The sequence below is a fragment of the Podarcis muralis genome, chromosome 4 (genome assembly GCF_964188315.1).
Source record: "Podarcis muralis chromosome 4, rPodMur119.hap1.1, whole genome shotgun sequence".
Lineage (NCBI taxonomy): Eukaryota > Metazoa > Chordata > Lepidosauria > Squamata > Lacertidae > Podarcis > Podarcis muralis.
The window spans coordinates 65,871,194-65,889,895 of NC_135658.1; the positions used below are offsets into that span (position 1 = coordinate 65,871,194).

General features: G+C 42.3%; 1 protein-coding gene across 1 annotated transcript; it reads left to right on the forward strand.

The window, feature by feature from the left end:
* The first annotated feature begins 1,972 nt into the window (after window positions 1-1,972).
* Window positions 1,973-11,948, forward strand: RS1 (retinoschisin 1). Its single transcript, XM_028725638.2, has 5 exons — window positions 1,973-2,286; window positions 4,273-4,378; window positions 6,386-6,527; window positions 7,979-8,174; window positions 9,746-11,948. The coding sequence occupies exons 1-5, from the start codon at window positions 2,158-2,160 to the stop codon at window positions 9,896-9,898; spliced, it is 726 nt and encodes a 241-aa protein (XP_028581471.2). The 5' UTR covers window positions 1,973-2,157; the 3' UTR covers window positions 9,899-11,948.
* The last annotated feature ends 6,754 nt before the right edge of the window (window positions 11,949-18,702 follow it).

Genomic DNA, 18,702 nt, shown 5'->3' on the forward strand with positions numbered 1-18,702 from the left:
CAGTCCAACTTTTATTACGTAAATATATTTATAGCTCATGAACAGAAGGGGGGAGTCCATTAAAACTATATTTACATATATTATTTTTCTCAACAATCCTACAATCTATTCTGATTTGTAAGATACCAGCAAAATTCAGGCCATACAAGGACATTGTCGACATCTTCCCATTTGATTCCAAAAATATCCCTTGGACTCTCTGGAAACTCCTGGTTTCTGCTTGTGAATGTGTGCCTTCATTGATCTTTCATATGGCCTTCATTGATCTCAGAATAGGAAAAGTACTTCTAGTGCTCATTAAAATTCCATTAACGGAATCTCCTGCGCGCACACAAATCAGGCATTAATAGGATCCTAGCAACAGGGATAAACACTCTCTTCTCCCCCCTCCCCAGCCATTCATAGTGAGGAAAGGTCTGACTGCCGATATGGGAACATGGTATTTGTCATGTGATTCCTGATTGACTGGAGTCACCTGATGAAGAAAAATGCTGTGGGGGTGGGAAAAGACTTGGTGCTGAAGCACTAACAAATGAAATTGAAGATATGTACTTGCTTAAGGGTAGCTGTTTCCCCTAGAGCACTTAGGGAGCCTGAAAGATAACAACCTGCATTATAACTAAAAATAAATTAGAGGTCACTGCGGAATTGTTGTTTGTCTTAATCCACTTTTTGTTATACTGGGATTTTGTATTACTCAATCTATGTTGGGTTCAGACAGATGTGAACCAATTGTTATGATAAAGCCCAGCAGGTTTGATCATGAGGGGAATAAAATGGGTATGAGGATTTGAAGAGAATATGTGGTAGATTTTCTGGGGCTGGGGCGAGGGTGAGACTTTGAGCTTAGGGGATCTGTTTTGTTTTTATCCTAAAACCCCAAGATTCACCAACCAGATCCTGGTGCAAAAGGTGGAAGTAAAGAATTCTGAGCCCATAGATGTAGGGTTGGTTCCCAGAACTGAACAGACCTCAGTCCTTCCACTGAGTAGGACTGTGTGAATAGTTCTTTTGTTGCTGCTGCTGTTAAACAGATGAGACTCAGAAATCTGTGCTGATCTACTGCAAATGACACAGAGATACTTGTGTAGATTCAGATCTACCTTCTGCCCACTCTTATTGTAGAGGAATACGTAGTCAAGTTTTGAGTTGGCAGAGAAGGCAGACAGGATAGATCACCCACCTAGATCTACGTGTTGCCTGAACCATCACACTTTAGGTATTTGCACAATTTCCCATGCTATGTAAACATATCACCAGTGAACACTAGCTGCATGGCACCTGTGGTCTCTGACTGCAATAGGCATGGATCAGTGCTATCTGGATTCCCTTGATATGGAGCTATGCAGCTTCTACTGTTGCCTCTTTAGTTTTCTTGATTTTCTTATCTCCCTTTAAACCACCTTGTGCCAAAGTGGGCAGTAACCCATGAAACCTCCATCAATTTGTTAGTCTTTAAGCTGCCGCAGGATTCTTGGTGTTGAAAAAATAAAGATCAAAATGCTCTGGATTAGAGTTCCTTATGTACTCTGATTGCACACGCAGAGTTTTCCCTACAAGCAGGATCGCACCTTTATATGGTCGTCTTTGTGTAGATGGAGATACACTATACATTGCTATGAATGGGGAAACCTTTCCCATCAAGGAAACTCTGTGTGCATATCAGATCCCTACGGTCCAGAACAGGTATGGGGAATCTCCAGATGTTGCTGAACTACAACTCCCATCATCCCTGGCTCTTGGCCATGCTTGCTGGAGCTGATGTTCAGTAACATCTGGAGAACCAAATGTGCCTGACACCTGGTTTAGAAGGAATTGTTGATTTGAGGCAGGTGCCATCTTGGGACCTTCCAGCTGAGGCTGAGAGTTGTAGTCTAAATCATCTGGAGGACCCCAGGTTGGCTAAGGCAGCTCTTCATAGTGTGGAAAGAGAGAGGTAAGAAACTAAGTTAAGAAACTTCAGGTAGGAAAACATATCTAGCCAGATTTGATTAACATTAGGGAGTTTGGAGTACACTTCTCCCTTGGGCTCTGGCTAATTCATAACAAACAGCTTATGCAAAGTACAATTTTCTCCATTTTTGCTTCTGCCCACAGTTTGTCATCCATTGCAATGCGATACTTCATGATGCATGAGCAACCATGTGATTTATTTCCATGCCTTTTCCCATTCATTTCAGTACCTCACGAGTTATCGCTATGCTTTTAACTGTCGTTTTCTTGTCGTTTCCCACCATGCTGCATTATCTCTGCTGTACAGCCATGCTGGCATTGTCACCAGCAGAGGTAGGTCCTTTAAACTTCTTTCTATAATATCCAAATATTTCTGGAGCTTTATCCAGACCTGTGCTGACCGTTCCAGCACTCACTGATTAGAGAGTATAGTATTGGTATTTATGTTTTCAGGTCATTTAGTCCTTGGATGATTTCTGGCAAATATTTAACAGCACACCCCTCCAGTGTTTGCATAGTACCAGAACACATCTTTCCACTGAAGAAGCAATATTGTGAACTTGCTTTAAACAAACTCATATTTGATGCCATGTCAATAGACTGTGCAACTGGACAGAGACGCTGTACCAAATGGATCTTTCGTTATTGCTTTTGTTGTTTTTATTAGTCCATTTCTATCCTATTCCTTCAAGGAGCTCAAGGTGACATGCATGTCTCTCCCCCACTCTCCATTTTACTTCCATAAACACCTTGTGAGGTCAGTTAGGCTGAGAGATGGTGACTGTCCCAAGGTCATCTAGTGAATTTTGTAGCAGAATGGAGATTTATTCAACAGTTTGGACCCAGAGTGACATACCTTACCTACCTACTCCCATATCCACACATGCATATATATTTTTTATCAACTTGCCTTGCAAAGGCGCCCCTGCAGAACAACCACTTTTAGGACTGGGGGAGTGCACCACTGGATTCGTACCTTGGATTGTATCCTACCTAAGGAAATGTCAGCAATGTGCGTCTTCATATGCTTGCAACAACCAAATCTTATATCATTCTGATTTTTTTGTTTCCTTCTGACTCACTCAGCCTCTTGAAAACATCTTTGCTTTTATGATACCATAAAAACTTTAAATGCTTTCCTACGCAAGTAGTTTGCAGAGTGCTTGGCCCTTTCCCCACAAGGTACCACAGCTAAGCTGCTGCACGTTGCCGTATACTGCAATGCAACATCACACATCTACCTGCCTGCTTCCCTTTCCTGCCTGCAATGATTAAATGATAATTCCTTGGCTATGAGGGCAAGTTGTATGGCCTGCTGCCCATTCTCTACCACGCTTTGTTATGATGCCATCAGGGTGCACTTGCTACCTTAGTAATGCTAATTTCTTTAAATGTACATGATTAATTTCACATCTTCTTCTTCCCCTTGCTTTTAGAAGCTGTTTTTTATTATTATTTAAACTGAGAGCTGCACACCTGCCCACACAAACTGCAGTGTTTCACATTAGCTTTGGTAGTTATTTAAGCAAGAAGAGAGGAGGGATTTTGGGTGGGCAGGGAGGAGAGAAGCAAAGCCTGATAACGACTGCCATGGTGTCTAGCAACACAGGAAGCTGCCTTAAACTCAGAATCTGACCATTGTCTCACCTACCTCATCTAGCAACTAACTGGCAGTGACTCTCTGGAATTCCATTCTGGTGATGCCAGGCTTGAACCTAGGGACTTCTGCATGCAAAGCAGTTGCTCTATCGTGGAGCTATTGCTACCTCAAGCTTTTATTGCTTAAAAAAACATTATTAAAAAATCATCAAAAGTAATACAAAAGAGTCATCTGCAACTTGCAACATGAAATTAAATGTAGGGAACTGGTCAATTTATACAGTCAGTCCGATTAATATGCAAATAGGTCTCTGCTCCGTATTTTGGCTGCTCTAGCAAATAGAGCAAAACAGATTTCTGATGAATTGCATTGTTTCCCAACTTTCTCTTGGCCACTGCAGAGAATCTGCCCGAGATTTCTAAAATAAAATCTCCCTTTGAATTTGTACTCAAATTGAGAAACCTAGTAAGTAACGACAGATATTCTTCATAGCAGATTAGCTCTGAGACTCCTCTACATAAAAGCATAGTGCCCCTTAGGAACTTATATTCAGGTGTATAGCAGTCATTGACATTCATCATCCTACATTTTGAGTTGTCCTTTGTTTCTATGTCAAAATGGTGGCGATTTGGACTTTCTGTGTTGGCCAGTGGAAATGGCAGGGATTTCAAGGATTTACACCAGTTTGCTTCTTTCCTTCTTCTTTTCTGCTCTGTTAGGATGACAGACTGGAACACTGGCACAGTAAAGCCTGCAAATGTGATTGTCAGGGAAGTCCAAATTCCGTATGGTCCTCGGGGACAAACAATCTGGAATGCATGCCAGGTAAGAACTTTTGACTGATCGTGGCTTTTAGCACAGGCCTATATTTACTCAACCTGTGAGTAAAGCCTCCATCGCAGCCACCCAAAGACAGTTTTAATTTAAAATAAATAAATATTTTGCACTTTTTCAGGAGAAGGCTTGGGCTTTGGCATACCCAGGGGAACAGAATCCCAATGTCGAAGGAAAGTCACTGAGGACACCACTACCTATGAGGGAGCTGGAGAGCTGGTCACCCTCCAGAGTCCAACTCTCATCAGCCCCAGCCAGCATGGCCTATGGGAGCTGTAGTTCAGCAACATCTGGAAGGAGGTTTAACCCTCCCCCAGCTGTGAGCACCTCCCCCCCCATATGATAATTACAAAGTAAAGCTCCTAAGTTTAAATTGCTGCTTAGGAAGGGATTTCCATTGGGATAGTAGCTGGGAAAGGATCACACCTTCTTACCCCATGCACTGTGGTCCTGCTAAAAGCTGTATCACCTACACTTAGCATTTAAGATGGGGAAGCTGCAGATGAAGCATGTAGTTGGGCCCTTAAATGATAATGTGTCATTCCCTCTCTCTCACACACACCGCAAAAATCTAATGACAGTAATTTGATTCTCGTTTTTGCAAAATTTACTTGTGTTAAATTTTGCAGGATTCTTTAAAAAATAAATGCAACCCTGTAATTTTCCACCATCTTCATTATAACTAAAACCACATAGTAGTATTAGCTGAGAAAGAGTTTCACCTTCAAATGCCATATTATGGAGAAAAGATATATGGTGGTAGAAAATAGGCAGGGATGCCATTCTAATGCACAGCGCACAGAGAGACTTCTAAGGTCAATGGTAACAGCATTAAATAATTTAACTGACTTGGTCCATCAGTCCTCAGACATCTGTCTGGTAATTTCTTTCTCCACGACGGTTTTCTAGAACAGAAGGTTACCTCCTAAGTATATTATGATTGTGTTAGCTAGAGATTAGTGCTACTAAAAATAAAACTCTCGTTTCTTGTAAACATTGCAGGCAATTCAGCCCAGTTTTACTTAACATAGTTTGCAAGACTTCAACACATACCGTCACTGTGATTTCCATGGTGATGGAGACTACAAAATATGCCCTCATTACAGGGAGTTCATGGGTAGTATCAAAATGAAAGTGGTGATTAAGGAGGGGTAAGAAATTGGATTCAGTATGTATTTAAAGGCAAGCCTATCTCATTCACACTTCTCAGAATTTTGCAATGCGCTTCTCCAGCCAAGCAATACATACAAAAGTTCGTATACCAGAGTAAATTGTGCAAAATAGAAAATAAAAATGCATCCAGCCATAAACGTAGCATTCCAAAATGCAATGCATTAGGGAAAAATGGGTTTGCAAAAGTTATTTGGCAAAATCACATACAAATATGAAATTTGCACTAATATGCTGATGAGTTTTCATGAGGTTTTTTTTAAAAAAAAAATCGCCAACTGATGTGGAAATGTGGAGAACTGATACTGAGAAACAGTGTGAAACCAAAATTGACATATTCCTCCATCCCTAGAGGCAATTCATACAAAAGGGAAACTCCATGGAGGTCCAACACAGCACAATTCTGACAGGGGCCTCCCACATTCCCAAGGCAATTTTGTGTACCTTGTTTGGCTAGTGAAAGTATGCAGGCATCATACTTTCCGTGGGCTAGGAAAGCAACGTTACAGACTCAGAAATCAACAAAAGGAATAGAGGAAACAAAGCAGCCCAACTTCTACTCTTCCTAAATGCTTCAGTCTACTAGTAAAACAAAGTCTGCATCTCACCCTCTGTAAGAGAGCCTTAGGGCCAGGGAATCCATGGCCTCTCTGATGCTGTTGAACTCCAACTCCTATCAGCCCCAGCCTGTATGGCCAGTGATCAGGGATGATCGGAGTTGATATTCATCAACATCTGGAGGGCCAGACGTTCCCCAGCCCTGAGATAGAGAAGGAGATTTTTGTACTTGCGCACACTCTTTTGAAAATGTTTGTTGTTCTATTACAGAATGTCCCTATCACAAGCCACTTGGTTTTGAGTCAGGAGCTGTTACTCCAGACCAGATAAGCTGCTCCAGTCCAGAGCAGTACACTGGATGGTACACTTCATGGATTGCAAACAAGGCCCGGCTTAACGGGCAAGGTTTTGGGTAAGCAGCACATCTTCCTCCTAATGTTTTGACCAGCAAAGAGTCAGCCAGACACTATGTAAAACTCTCTCTCTCTTTCTAGAAGTCTGCTCAATTACCTCTGCTCTTTGTCTCACCTGCTTTTTGCTGTTGTGCTGATCTACTTCCTCCTGGTTTTTGTTCCCCCAGCCACCATGTCAACAAGTTATTCTTCCTGCTGGCTGTATTAATACATTTTGATACGGCTCCTCTAAATTACATATTTCTTGAGCATTTGCTCTAATTTGCTTGTGCAAAGTTTATGCAGAGGTTAGATTATAGCTAGTTTTTATGGAGCATTCCTTCTCACTTGTTTGCAGGGAGATTATATGACAATGAGCATCCACCCTGCATTCCTCTTGGTTTGCTTGCAGGTTGTGTATATAATGTGCCAGAAAGGCATATAGTGTACATTTCCTTGCCATTTTCCTAATGCAACCAAATAGTTGTGCTAGTGCAAGGATTAGTGCTAGTGCAACAGGATTTCCTTTCCTTTCCTTCCCTTCCCCCCATATGCCCTGTGCCATCCCAAAATATGCTCCAGAGAATTAAGGGAACCCCAAGAACAGATTTAGGGGGTGGACAGGGCAGAGGAGAGGGGGAGAACACTCCGTTGTGCAAGGAGAAATCCTTTTGCTAATGGAACATACTCTGGTATAGCTCAGCTGGTAGAGCGTGAGACTCTTAATCTCAGTGACATGGGTTCAAGCCCCATGTTTGGCAAACATTTCCTGCATTGCAGGGGGTTGGACTAGATGACCCTCATGGCTCCTTCCAATTCTAAGATTCTATGATTCTCATCAGTCCACCAAATAATTATATGATTCCTTAATGGTACTTTGAATACAACAGGCTGTTTCTAGAGTTTTTGCCACACTAGGGTGATGGAGCATCTTAATCCACTTTAATTGTACAATTCTAAATTCCATAGTATGTTCTTGAACTCCTCCCTCAAACTAGACCCTATGCAGAGGGAGGTGCGGAAGGAGCGCAGCCAGGTACACCCGCCCTGGGCCTTAAAGGGCTAAGCTGGCCAGTTGGCTCCAACAGGGACCAGCTGCTTTTTTTATTTGAGTTTCTAACTTTATTCTAAGAACACTCCCTCCTCAGGCCTCAGGCCTCTGCACAGTCCTGCTTCAAACTCCTGGCAGTCTGGAGGTGCCTTTCATTCCACCTACATTGACTCACCGAGGGTATTACACATACTGTAAATCAAAATGGCAAAATGTGGAGTTAAGAGGCACAGGTGCAACCGCAGCAAACGAGTCTGAGCGCTGCTGCCAAATTGTCCCAGAGAAGTTACTACTAGCATGCTGGTGTCAGCTGTAATTGCATACCCCTCCGACCTCAGAGAACACATCTCATTCACTGGCAAGTGTTTCTTTTAGTATAGGACATAACCTTCTATGCCTTTCTCTTGCAACTCTTAACAGGTGTGCCTGGCTCTCCAAATACCAAGACACAAACCAGTGGCTGCAGATTGACCTGAAGGAAATCAAAGTGATTTCAGGAATAATCACACAAGGGCGGTGTGATGCAGACGAATGGATGACGAAATACAGCGTGCAGTACAGGACTGATGAGAACCTGAACTGGGTCTATTACAAGGATCAGACAGGAAACAACAGGGTCAGTATGAGATGCATTTTCTGAAAGAGGCATTTTCTGAAGATGTTCCCACATTGACATTTGTTCAGAACAGAGTGTGTCGAGATGAATAATCCCATTCAAATAAAAATGAATCCTAGTATTCATTGACTTTCAGTACTTGACAATCAAATTTGAGTCCAAGGCTGAGATTCTAAACCCACTTATCTGGGGTTACTTCTTAGTGGTTAAAATCATTTTGTTAAACTCATGTGCCCCAATAAAGTGAGGGACAAGGAATATTCCCCCTTAAAAAATTATGCACCATACTTCAGTTGACCACCCAGTAAATAAATAGATAAGGAAATAAATCAGAAGGCTGAATGTGTGTGGCCAGCCATCACAACACTCATCTAGGAAGGTTGCCATTGAACTGGCTGCATGTGTGTTTTGACAGATATGGAAATGTCCAGAGGAACCAGTTGCTACATGCAACAATTTACCTACATCTAGAACAGATTAGAGGGTTGAGTTTCCCTGATACTGTTGATAGGGAATCTAGAGGGAGGTAAGCAGTGCCACATTTATTTAGAAAAACGGTGTTTCTGTAATGTGAAATATACTGTAGAAAGAAGCATAACTTTTAAAGTGTTACGGCACTGGAAATATATTAGTTTCTCCTGAGTAAATTGCGGGGGGGGGGGGGGGGGGACAAAGGCTGTAAAGAGCACTGCTATGTATAATAGAGGATGTTGCAATGAGTGTGATATTTTTAAGCAGATAGATTCTCATACAATCCGCTACTTGTTATAGCTGCTTTCCAAGGTGGCAAAGTCCACTCTGAATACCATATTCTGCCACCTCTTTAGCATCTCATCAATTGTCAGTTTTGCTGCACTCAAGTTCAGAATTGAGGAATTCTGAGAACTGTACAAGCTTTCACAACCTGGAGCTTCTAAGCTAATTGCCAGTTGACCCCAAATCTCCCTGAAGTTTGGACTTGCTATGCCTTTTGTTTCACCGATAGCCAAAAGAAAAACGAAAAAAGAATTTGAATAAAATTCTGTGTTAATAGACAACATTTGAATAAAGAATTTGAATGGGAAAGGATGAGAAAAAGAATCTGCATTAGCCTTGATTTCATTACATTGGAGCAAAGTCTGCATTTGTTCTAAACTGAGAAAACTGACAAGAATTACAAGCGACATTTCAGTCGTAAACATTTTTATGCTATGTATACATTTATGACACTTACTCCTCATTTATACTAGTGGGTTCTTCATAGATTTGACTAGCCATGCTACATGCCAGGATGAAACTACACGCCCTGGAAAGCCTACTATTGTATAAACATAATTCAGCTGTGGAGAGGTTGGTTTATCTCCCCAAGCAGAATTTGGCAACATGCACCATGTAATTGCAAGTAATTTGCTTCTAGTGACAGAAACCAGCAGCAGTATTGCTTGGTAAATTAGTGACACGAAATAATTTAAGTCGCTAAATATGTTTCCAACTTACTGAATGCAGAATTAAAGGAAGTTAAGGCCTCGATCCCGTCTTCTGTGAAATAAAATCTGTCCCCGCTCCCCGACCTTTCTTTTTGTCTTCTGTAGGTTTTCTATGGAAATTCAGACAGATCATCTTCTGTGCAGAACCTTCTGCGCCCACCCATTGTCTCGCGCTACATTCGCTTGATACCACTTGGCTGGCATGTGCGCATTGCCATCAGGATGGAGCTGCTTGTATGCATGAATAAGTGTGCTTGATGCTAAACTTCAGCACCACATGACATTGCAAGGGAAAGCGATGGGAGGCATTAGCAAGATATAGAAGTACAATGAATAGAATGAGTAGGTTCCTCATGTATCTCAGTGTACTATAAATGTAAGCATTATCCCTTTTGCTGTGACTTGCACCTTCCACAACTATGGAAGCTTTAGTGGAAATCTAAATCAGGCGTCCTCAACCTCGGCCCTCCAGATGGTTTGAGGCTACAATTCCCATCGTCCCTGACCACTGGTCCTGCTAGCTAGGGATCATGGGAGTTGTAGACCAAAAACATCTGGAGGGCCAAGGTTGAGGAAGCCTGGTCTAAATCAATAGAACCCAAGAGCCCAATTTTGAGATGAAATTAATATCCACATATCCATGATCCCATGTTGCATTATATTTCCTGTTTCAGCTCCGGGGGTGGGAAGAGTTGGTGGTGAGAGGGAAAGGCTTTGACTTGATTTTTGTGAAGCTCTCATGAAAGTACAGAAGGGCCTATGCAAAAAAAGGAGGAATTTACACACACACAAACGTTTCTTATTGCACCCAGTGTCAAGCTTTCCTCATGCTAGCATACTTAATTAGTCTTAAGGCAGGTCTTAATGGATGAGCCAATCACAAGTCCTTAGATTAAGGTTAAACTACATGTTCCCAAGAGTTTTGGTTTGTTGCTGTTGTTGTTCAAAGGAAACTGCTGAGCCGTCTCTCTCCCTGTCCCTGCTGAGCATTATTTATTTATTTGTTGTTTGTGAATGGTTTGAGGGCAGGTAGCAAAAATTTCATTATTAAAACAATTACAATATACATTAAAATAGTAAAATAAAACTAGAAGGCAAGTAGCGACAAAGCAACAAAACAGCTGCATTGGACAGCAATTTCAGGAAGAGAGAAGGTGTCTACGCAACAAAAGATCTGGATAAAAAAGTGGCGTTCATTGTTGACAAAACATACAGTGATGGCACAAGACATACCTCGGAGGGGAGGTCCTAGCATTTGCAATATCAAATCTTTGTTGCTTCCCCTAAATTATGATGATTTTTAAGCATTAATAACAGCAGCAAACAAACCATGTATTTCACCATATATACAAAATGACACAAATCAGTGCATGTGGATGAATTGTGTCCTGGAAGGCTGAAAATGTTAACCAGATTTAATCTGCATCATCCTATCCTCTCAGGTTTGAATCTAGCATGTTCATTTCAACATGATAGTATCCCAGATGCTATGCAACCTGTCCAGCTCAGATGGGGCCATGGGTTTCTTCCAGCTGCAGGCAATAAACACCTGGACTGCGACTGATAATTTGACACTGCTTGTCATTCAGCTCAGTCACCCCCATAGGTAAAGGTAAAGGGACCCCTGACCGTTAAGTCCAGTCGCGGACGACTCTGGGGTTGCGACGCTCATCTCGCTTTACTGGCCGAGGGAGTAGACAGCTGTCCGCAGACAGCTTCCTTGTCATGTGGCCAGCATGACTAAGCCGCTTCTGGGGAACCAGAGCAGCGCACAGAAATGCCGTTTACCTTCCCACCAGAGCAGTACCTATTTATCTACTTGCACTTTGACGTGCTTTCAAACTGCTAGGTTGGCAGGAGCAGGGAACGAGCAACAGGAGCTCACCCTGGGGATTCAAACCGCCAACCTTCTGATCGGCAAGCCCTGGGCTCTGTGGTTTAGACCACAGTGCCACCCGCATCATACCCATATAGATACATAATTTAAGAGGTGCTAGGATGTTCTGATCTATCTTTTTTATAGGTTTACAGTCACTCCCATTTTATAAATTAAAAAATAGAAATCTTAATTTGTGTTTATTTATCTGTTTATATACCGTTCGACTGTAATAAAACCTCTCTGTGGTTTACAAAACCAGTTACACAACGGTTCAATGTGTGTCACTGTCAGCATATAGAAAATTTCCATTGTATCTTGACTTAAATTTGTTTGTGATGTAAACATGTAGAATTGTGTGTACATAACTATATTCCTTCCTTATGTGCATGTGTTAAATGTAAGGGCTTTCAAAATAAATTTAAATCTACACTCAAAAATAAAGCCAAAACTATTTTGATGATTTACTCAGTTCTCCTTCTTCGAGCTGATTCGCCACTGTGAACCTGTGCTATTCTCAGAACTCTCCAGGGGCCACAATTCAACAGAGTTAAATGCACGTTATACCAATTGCAGTGGTACCTCGGGTTAAGTACTTAATTCGTTCTGGAGGTCCATTCTTAACCTGAAACTGTTCTTAACCTGAAGCACTTCAACTAATGGGGCCTCCTGCTGCCGCCACACCACCGAAGCACGATTTCTGTTCTCATCCTGAAGCAAAGTTCTTAACCCGAGGTACTATTTCTGGGTTAGTGGAGTCTGTAACCTGAAGCGTATGTAACCCGAGGTACCACTGTACTTCTGTGTTGGGTTGGGGCCTATAGCCTTGATTAACTTACAAAATAAGCTTCCATGTGATTAGTAAATAACTATGTGCTTTGACTTTAGTAACAATCCTATTAACCGTGATCTTCATTTTGGACTTTGATATAGTCCAGCTGGGTACAGATGGAATCCTGGCTCTGCATTTGCACTGGTGGCTGGGTCTGTTGCCTGTCGAACCTTGATTGCTCAGTGCAGGTGCTGGTAAGATGACCTGTCATCTTAAGCAGGGATGTACGCAACTCCCTGGCCAGGCTTTCAACTAGGGAAGGAGTATAAATTCTGTTCAGCTCAGATTTAAATGTGAATCTTCCTGGTTCACACCTTCTAAAAAAGTACATTAAACCTGCAACTTACACAGGGGTTGCGTTCGGTAGGGTGACATAGCTTTTACTCACCCACTCTACCCATAGGTGACAGGGCAAACTATAGCGTGTCTTATCAGGACTTTTCCTTTTCTTTGTTCCCCAAGCTGGAAAATAAGAAAGCAGCTTTTCTTTTGGAACTTGGAATTTGAAAAAAATACTTCACAATGCAAAGAGCTATAGTTCAGATTTGGGGTGGAAAGCCAAATTATTATGTTGGTACGGTTTAGATTTCCCAGATAGCATTCCCCACAGTGCTGACATTTCTATATTCGGGGTTGTATCTTGCTCATATTATGCAATACGGGGATTAAAACAGTGAAAAATATGCATGCATTTCAGTTTTAATGGAGGTGGCTGAAGCAAAATATTTGAAGGTTAGGCTCTTGGGCATCAGCGGTAATGAATAATGAATTTGATTCATGGATTGGAAAAGCACTAATTCTTTAAGCTCCAGTTATCGCAGCTTCCCTTAGTAGGCTGCTTGAATCCATTGAACATTGTACTCACAGTTGCTGCTTGAATGTGTTCATCTTCAGCATCCCATGGAAGTTTTTTTTTTAACTGAAATAATTACTACTTACTTTTACAGCTTACTTTTACAGCTAAGATTTGATATTGGGAATTGGAGCCATCCTGAATTTATCCATCTCATTGGTTTGAAGTGACAGCTTGCTTTTTTCTTTTGCCAAGTCTGTGCCCTCCCATTGCTGGACCAGAACTCCCATCATCCATGAACTGTCTGGGGCTGATGGGAGTTGGAGTCCACAACGTCTGGAAGACACCATCTTAGCAACCCCTGGGCTAGCACATTGCAACCATGGGTATGTTGTTGTGGCAGTTCTTGGGCTATTTTAAATAGCCCCTTTAAAACGTACCCACACTTCGGTGCAAGTGGAATGGCTTCAAATGTAAAATCAAGCCTTCCCCCACTATTCATGTAAATAAGAGCAGGACGACAGCAGTGCACTTTTCTGGGCTATGAGTCATTGAATCCTAGGACTGTAGAGTTGGAAGGGACCCCAAGGGTCATCTAGTCCAACTCTCTGCAATGCAGGATCCTTTGAATGCTAATGGTCTGAACCTGAGCAATGTGTCTTGGTTTAAATGGAATGACGACACTGGCAACGTTCTTTTACCTGGCTCACACCATGTTCAAATTAGGGCTAAATGTCAATTAATCATTGTTTAACATGGCTTTACATACAATATACAAACTACTTTTGTATAACGGAATATGTTCTTTGAACAGCTCATAAGATAAAAGACAATACTGAAAAAGACAAAGGACTATAATTACTGGACAGCCAGTGTGGTATAATGATGATACTTTGGATGAGGACCTGGGAGACCAGGGTTCAGTGTCCTGCCTCCTTTGGTCATGAAGCTCACTAGGTGATCTTAGACTAAAAAGGCACTCAACTCACTCTATAGGCTGAGGGAGCCGGCGTTTGTCCTCAGACAGCTTCCGGGCCATGTGGCCAGCATGACTTAAGCCGCTTCTGGTGAAACCAGAGCAGCACACAGAAACGCCGTTTTATCTTCCCGCCGGAGTGGTACTTATTTATCTACTTGCACTTTGAGAGCCAGTGTGGTGTAGTGGTTAAGAGCGGTAGTCTCGTAATCTGGGGAACCGGGTTCGCGTCTCCGCTCCTCCACATGCAGCTGCTGGGTGACCTTGGGCCAGTCACACTTCTCTGAAGTCTCTCAGCCTCACTCACCTCACAGAGTGTTTGTTGTGGGGGAGGAAGGGAAAGGAGATTGTTAGCCGCTTTGAGACTCCTGAAGGGGAGTGAAAGGCGGGATATCAAATCCAAACTCTTCTTCTTCTTCTTCTTCTTGATGTGCTTTCGAACTGCTAGGTGGGCAGGAGCTGGGACCAAACAACGGGAGCTCACCCCGTCACAGGGATTCGAACCACCGACCTTCTGATCGGCAAGCCCTGCCTAACCTACCTCCAGGGTTGTTGGGGGGATTAATTGAGCGGGAAAAGAAGCACATCTGCCACCTCGAGCTCCTTAGAGAAAAAGGTGGGATATAAATGAAATAAAGAAGAAAAATACCAGAACAGAAACAAGGAAATACAGTACATGTCCACTTGCCTGCCCCTGCTAGCAGCTCCCAGGTGGCTGAGAAGTTGGCCACCTAGTGACGCAGTTTTCATAAAATCCAATTGTACATAAACAGGGACCTCCCCCCCCCCCCCCGAATAAAATCCTAAAAAGGCTACTGAGATGTTACTCCCATGTAAGGGCTATAGAATTGCAGGTTAAATCATCTATGCCTGATGTAGAGAGGGAGGAAGAGAAAAGTAACATAGAGCAATAAAATCAGCAGCTGTGGGTTTCTAAAGATAGCTATCTGAGGGGGAAAATATATGCGCTTATACGACACAGACCTTTTCCCCCAATAGCATTGGGATATGGCACCCAAATATAGAAAGTAAGTTGCTGTAGGTAACCAATCATGTTTTATGCATCTGAGCCAGCACTAGATATTAGACAGAAATTCATTTCGGTTCACATTTAAAGGTAAACTTACCATATTTGCACATTCCAAAACAATGTGTGAACTGGAAAAGAGCCAACCTTTCTGAAGTTTGCAATTCAGTTTTCCATTCATGCAGTGCAAACAAAACAAAAAAGCATATATTGTGCATAATTTATCATTGGTTTTCTCCCAATGTATCCAGGTGTCTGCAGGAAAAGCTGGTGGTATACATGATACTGTGCACTACAGATAATGGCAGAGTCTACCTCATATGCCTATTGGCTCAAAATGGGCACTCATTTCAAAGTAGCAACTACCTTCCCACAGACTTGGGCTTGCCAAGACCACATAACATTCTCATCTTCTAAGCACCTAGAAGCCTCAGTTCTTTTCTCAATACAAGAGCAAATGCATTATGGAGAAAGAGATTAAAATAGCCTATAAAGCACCAAAACAGCATATGTGTGAGGAAATCTAGGAAAGGAACACAGCTTGCAGAAAATGTCAAAAAGTGGGGCTGGAAAGTTGAAGCAGAACTGCATTTTCATGTTGGTGTCAAGAAGTATTAGCTCCAGTGAAATGCCATACAGAACATATTTATCATCTACCATTGAGACTGATTAAAAAGTGCTGTGACAGTCATCTCAGGAAAAGTGTAGGAAGAAGCTTGAAATAAGCACATAGCCATACCTGCAGAAGATTTTGCATATAAAGCTTCCAGAAAAGATGGAAGCTTATTTGCTATGATTAAAGGGCTCATCTTAATAGACTTCCCCATAAAGCATAAGCAACGTGGAGATAAAAATACAAGCAGTTATTCAACCTGAAAATAGAGGCAATGCTAGCTGTTGTTTTAAAATGAAGAAACATATAACCAGTGCTTTTTTTCTGGGGGGTACGCAGGGGTATGCATACCCCTAAACATTTTGTGAATCTAAGTTTGGCCTCATTGAGGGGCAGTATTTCAATATGAGTAAGAAAATGAGAGTACCCCTAAACTTTTTTTTTTAATAGAAAAAAGGCACTGCATATAACTAGAAAGTTTCACAATAGTGGGAGAAACTAGCTCAAAACATGCCAGACATAGATGGATTCCAAAATCCACAGGCAATACTTTTATTAGGACCAACCGAAATGTCAGAAAAGAGTGAGCAAGCTTTCTCCATAACTCATCAGGATGGACGTTAAGCAAAGTGGCCTCAGGGGCAGGGAGAAGGGACAGAAGAAGAAGAAGAAGAAGAAGAAGAAGAAGAAGAAGAAGAAGAAGAAGAAGAAGAGGAGGAGGAGGAGGAGGAGGAGGAGGAGGAGGAGGAGGAGGAGGAGGAGTAGTTTGGATTTGATATCCCGCTTTATCAGTACCCGAAGGAGTCTCAAAGCGGCTAACATTCTCCTTTCCCTTCCTCCCCCACAACAAACACTCTGTGAGGTGAGTGGGGTTGAGAGGCTTCAAAGAAGTGTGACTGGTCCAAGGTCACCCAGCAGCTGCATGTGGAGGAGCGGAGACATGCACCCGGTTCCCCATATTACAAGTCTACCGCTCTTAACCACACCACCACACTGGCTCTCACAGGCAGGCAGGCAGAAAGAGGGAGGGTGTGAAGCTAGTATGCAGCTCAACTGACTAGCAGTTGAATATTACTTCAACACTGGCAATGGGATAGCATCCTCTTCAGCATTGAAAGGCAGCAGGCAAGTTTAGGGAGAGACTGACAGGTTGTGTAGCTCTGATCTCCTACAGAAATGAATGGCCAAGAGGCTCAAGAGTGCTGCCAGTGCTACCCACCCCCTCAGTATTTGACTTACTCTGTCTAATAAATATCCATGAGGCCAGTGCAATTCTATAGGCATCAATAGAATCCTAGTTCCTATCACAATTCACATTCTGATAGGGTGACCTAAGTGCAGTGGTGGAACTCATGCTTTACATGCAGAAGGTCTCAGGTTCATTCAGCTCCCAGCATCTCCAGTGAAAAGGGAACTCTGGTTGCAGACTTGGGGAAGCCCAATGTTCCTAGAGAGCAGATTATCAGGCACCAACTCATATTTGACTCCTTCCAGTTTTCACAGATACATTGAGATCTCACTCTTCTTGTTACTGAAAAGGTCAACACAGAAGCTCCAAATTCTCTCTCTCACACACAGCTGCTCCTAGGATAGACTTGGCTTTTCGGTGTGTCCTCATACCATCCGTCTATTTTATCGTCTCCAGTAACTGGGCAGTTTCTGACAGCCAAGTAGGTTTGTGGAGTCAAATTAGAAAGCAAGAAATCTTTACGGAACAGAAGCATCTTCATCCAAAGCCATTTATAGAGGACAAAAGGTGGGTATTTCTTTCCGTAAGACATTTGCAAAGGAGGAATTATCTAAATGCTGTACTGGAAATCTGTCACCCTGGGCTAATCCATTTTATTAAACACACCAAAATCCAAAAAAAGTGATGGCAACAAGCAATAGAGTTACCTAAAGGAAATGGAAAACTTCAAACATACTGTATATCCAAATGATTGAAATGATGTGGAACACAAACTGCTGACCATGATTATACCATTTGGAATGGCAGTTACCAAGATTTTGACGAACTAGATGGTTTAATATGCAACACAGCATTGCTGCCACAAGCAATTGGCTCATGTTAGAAACACAGAATCAGTGAGCATACATCAGCTGACAAACATTTCCAAACCAATGTTGAGAGCAATAGTTGTTTCTCAATGAAGCAGAGGATGACAAAGAGATGAAGAAAATATTGAGAACAAAAGGCTCTCCCAGATACAGAAAAGGAATTGTGAACATTATGCTCAAGTCTGGACTAGTGTTTGACAGTCCTGATTCTTCCTACACAACCATCTTTGAAGCTGGGCAGTAAGTTAAGTTGTGTTTACATATGCTTCACACTAATGTGTGGAGGGGAACAGGAACATACCCTGCTCCTGATGTTGTCCTGGTGATGGCCCCATCTTGGATGGCTTTAAGAGTAAATGGAAGAGGAGGCTGTCAGTGGCTATGTCCCATCTCCATTATGGGAGGTAGTAGGTCTTTGAATATCCACTGCTGGGAACAGCCAGTAGTGAGCGCTGTTGTGCTCAGGTTCCCATTGTAGGCTTCCTATGGGAAACTAGTTCACCACCGTGAGAACAGGATACTGGACTAGACGGGCCACAGGCCAGCTCCAGAAGGCTCTTAGGTTCTTATCCATATGTGGAATGAAAAAACGTACCCATGGAAATACAAGTGTACACATATAGGTGCTCCTTTTTGCACACCTTGCTCAATGTATGGACACTGGCTATGGCTGGGCTAATGGGACACACACAGACCTCCTGTACATGTGTGAATAGGCCTACTGAGACTTGCTCATCTGAGATTCATGGTCTAGCTCTAGCCTTGCCATACGTAAACCAAAGAAGTCAGTTTAATTAAGAAGAACACTAGTATTCTGATGCTGACATGTATCTGTACACTTCTTGCTGTTCTCTTGGCAATTTTTCTGCTTGGGGAAATTATAAGAT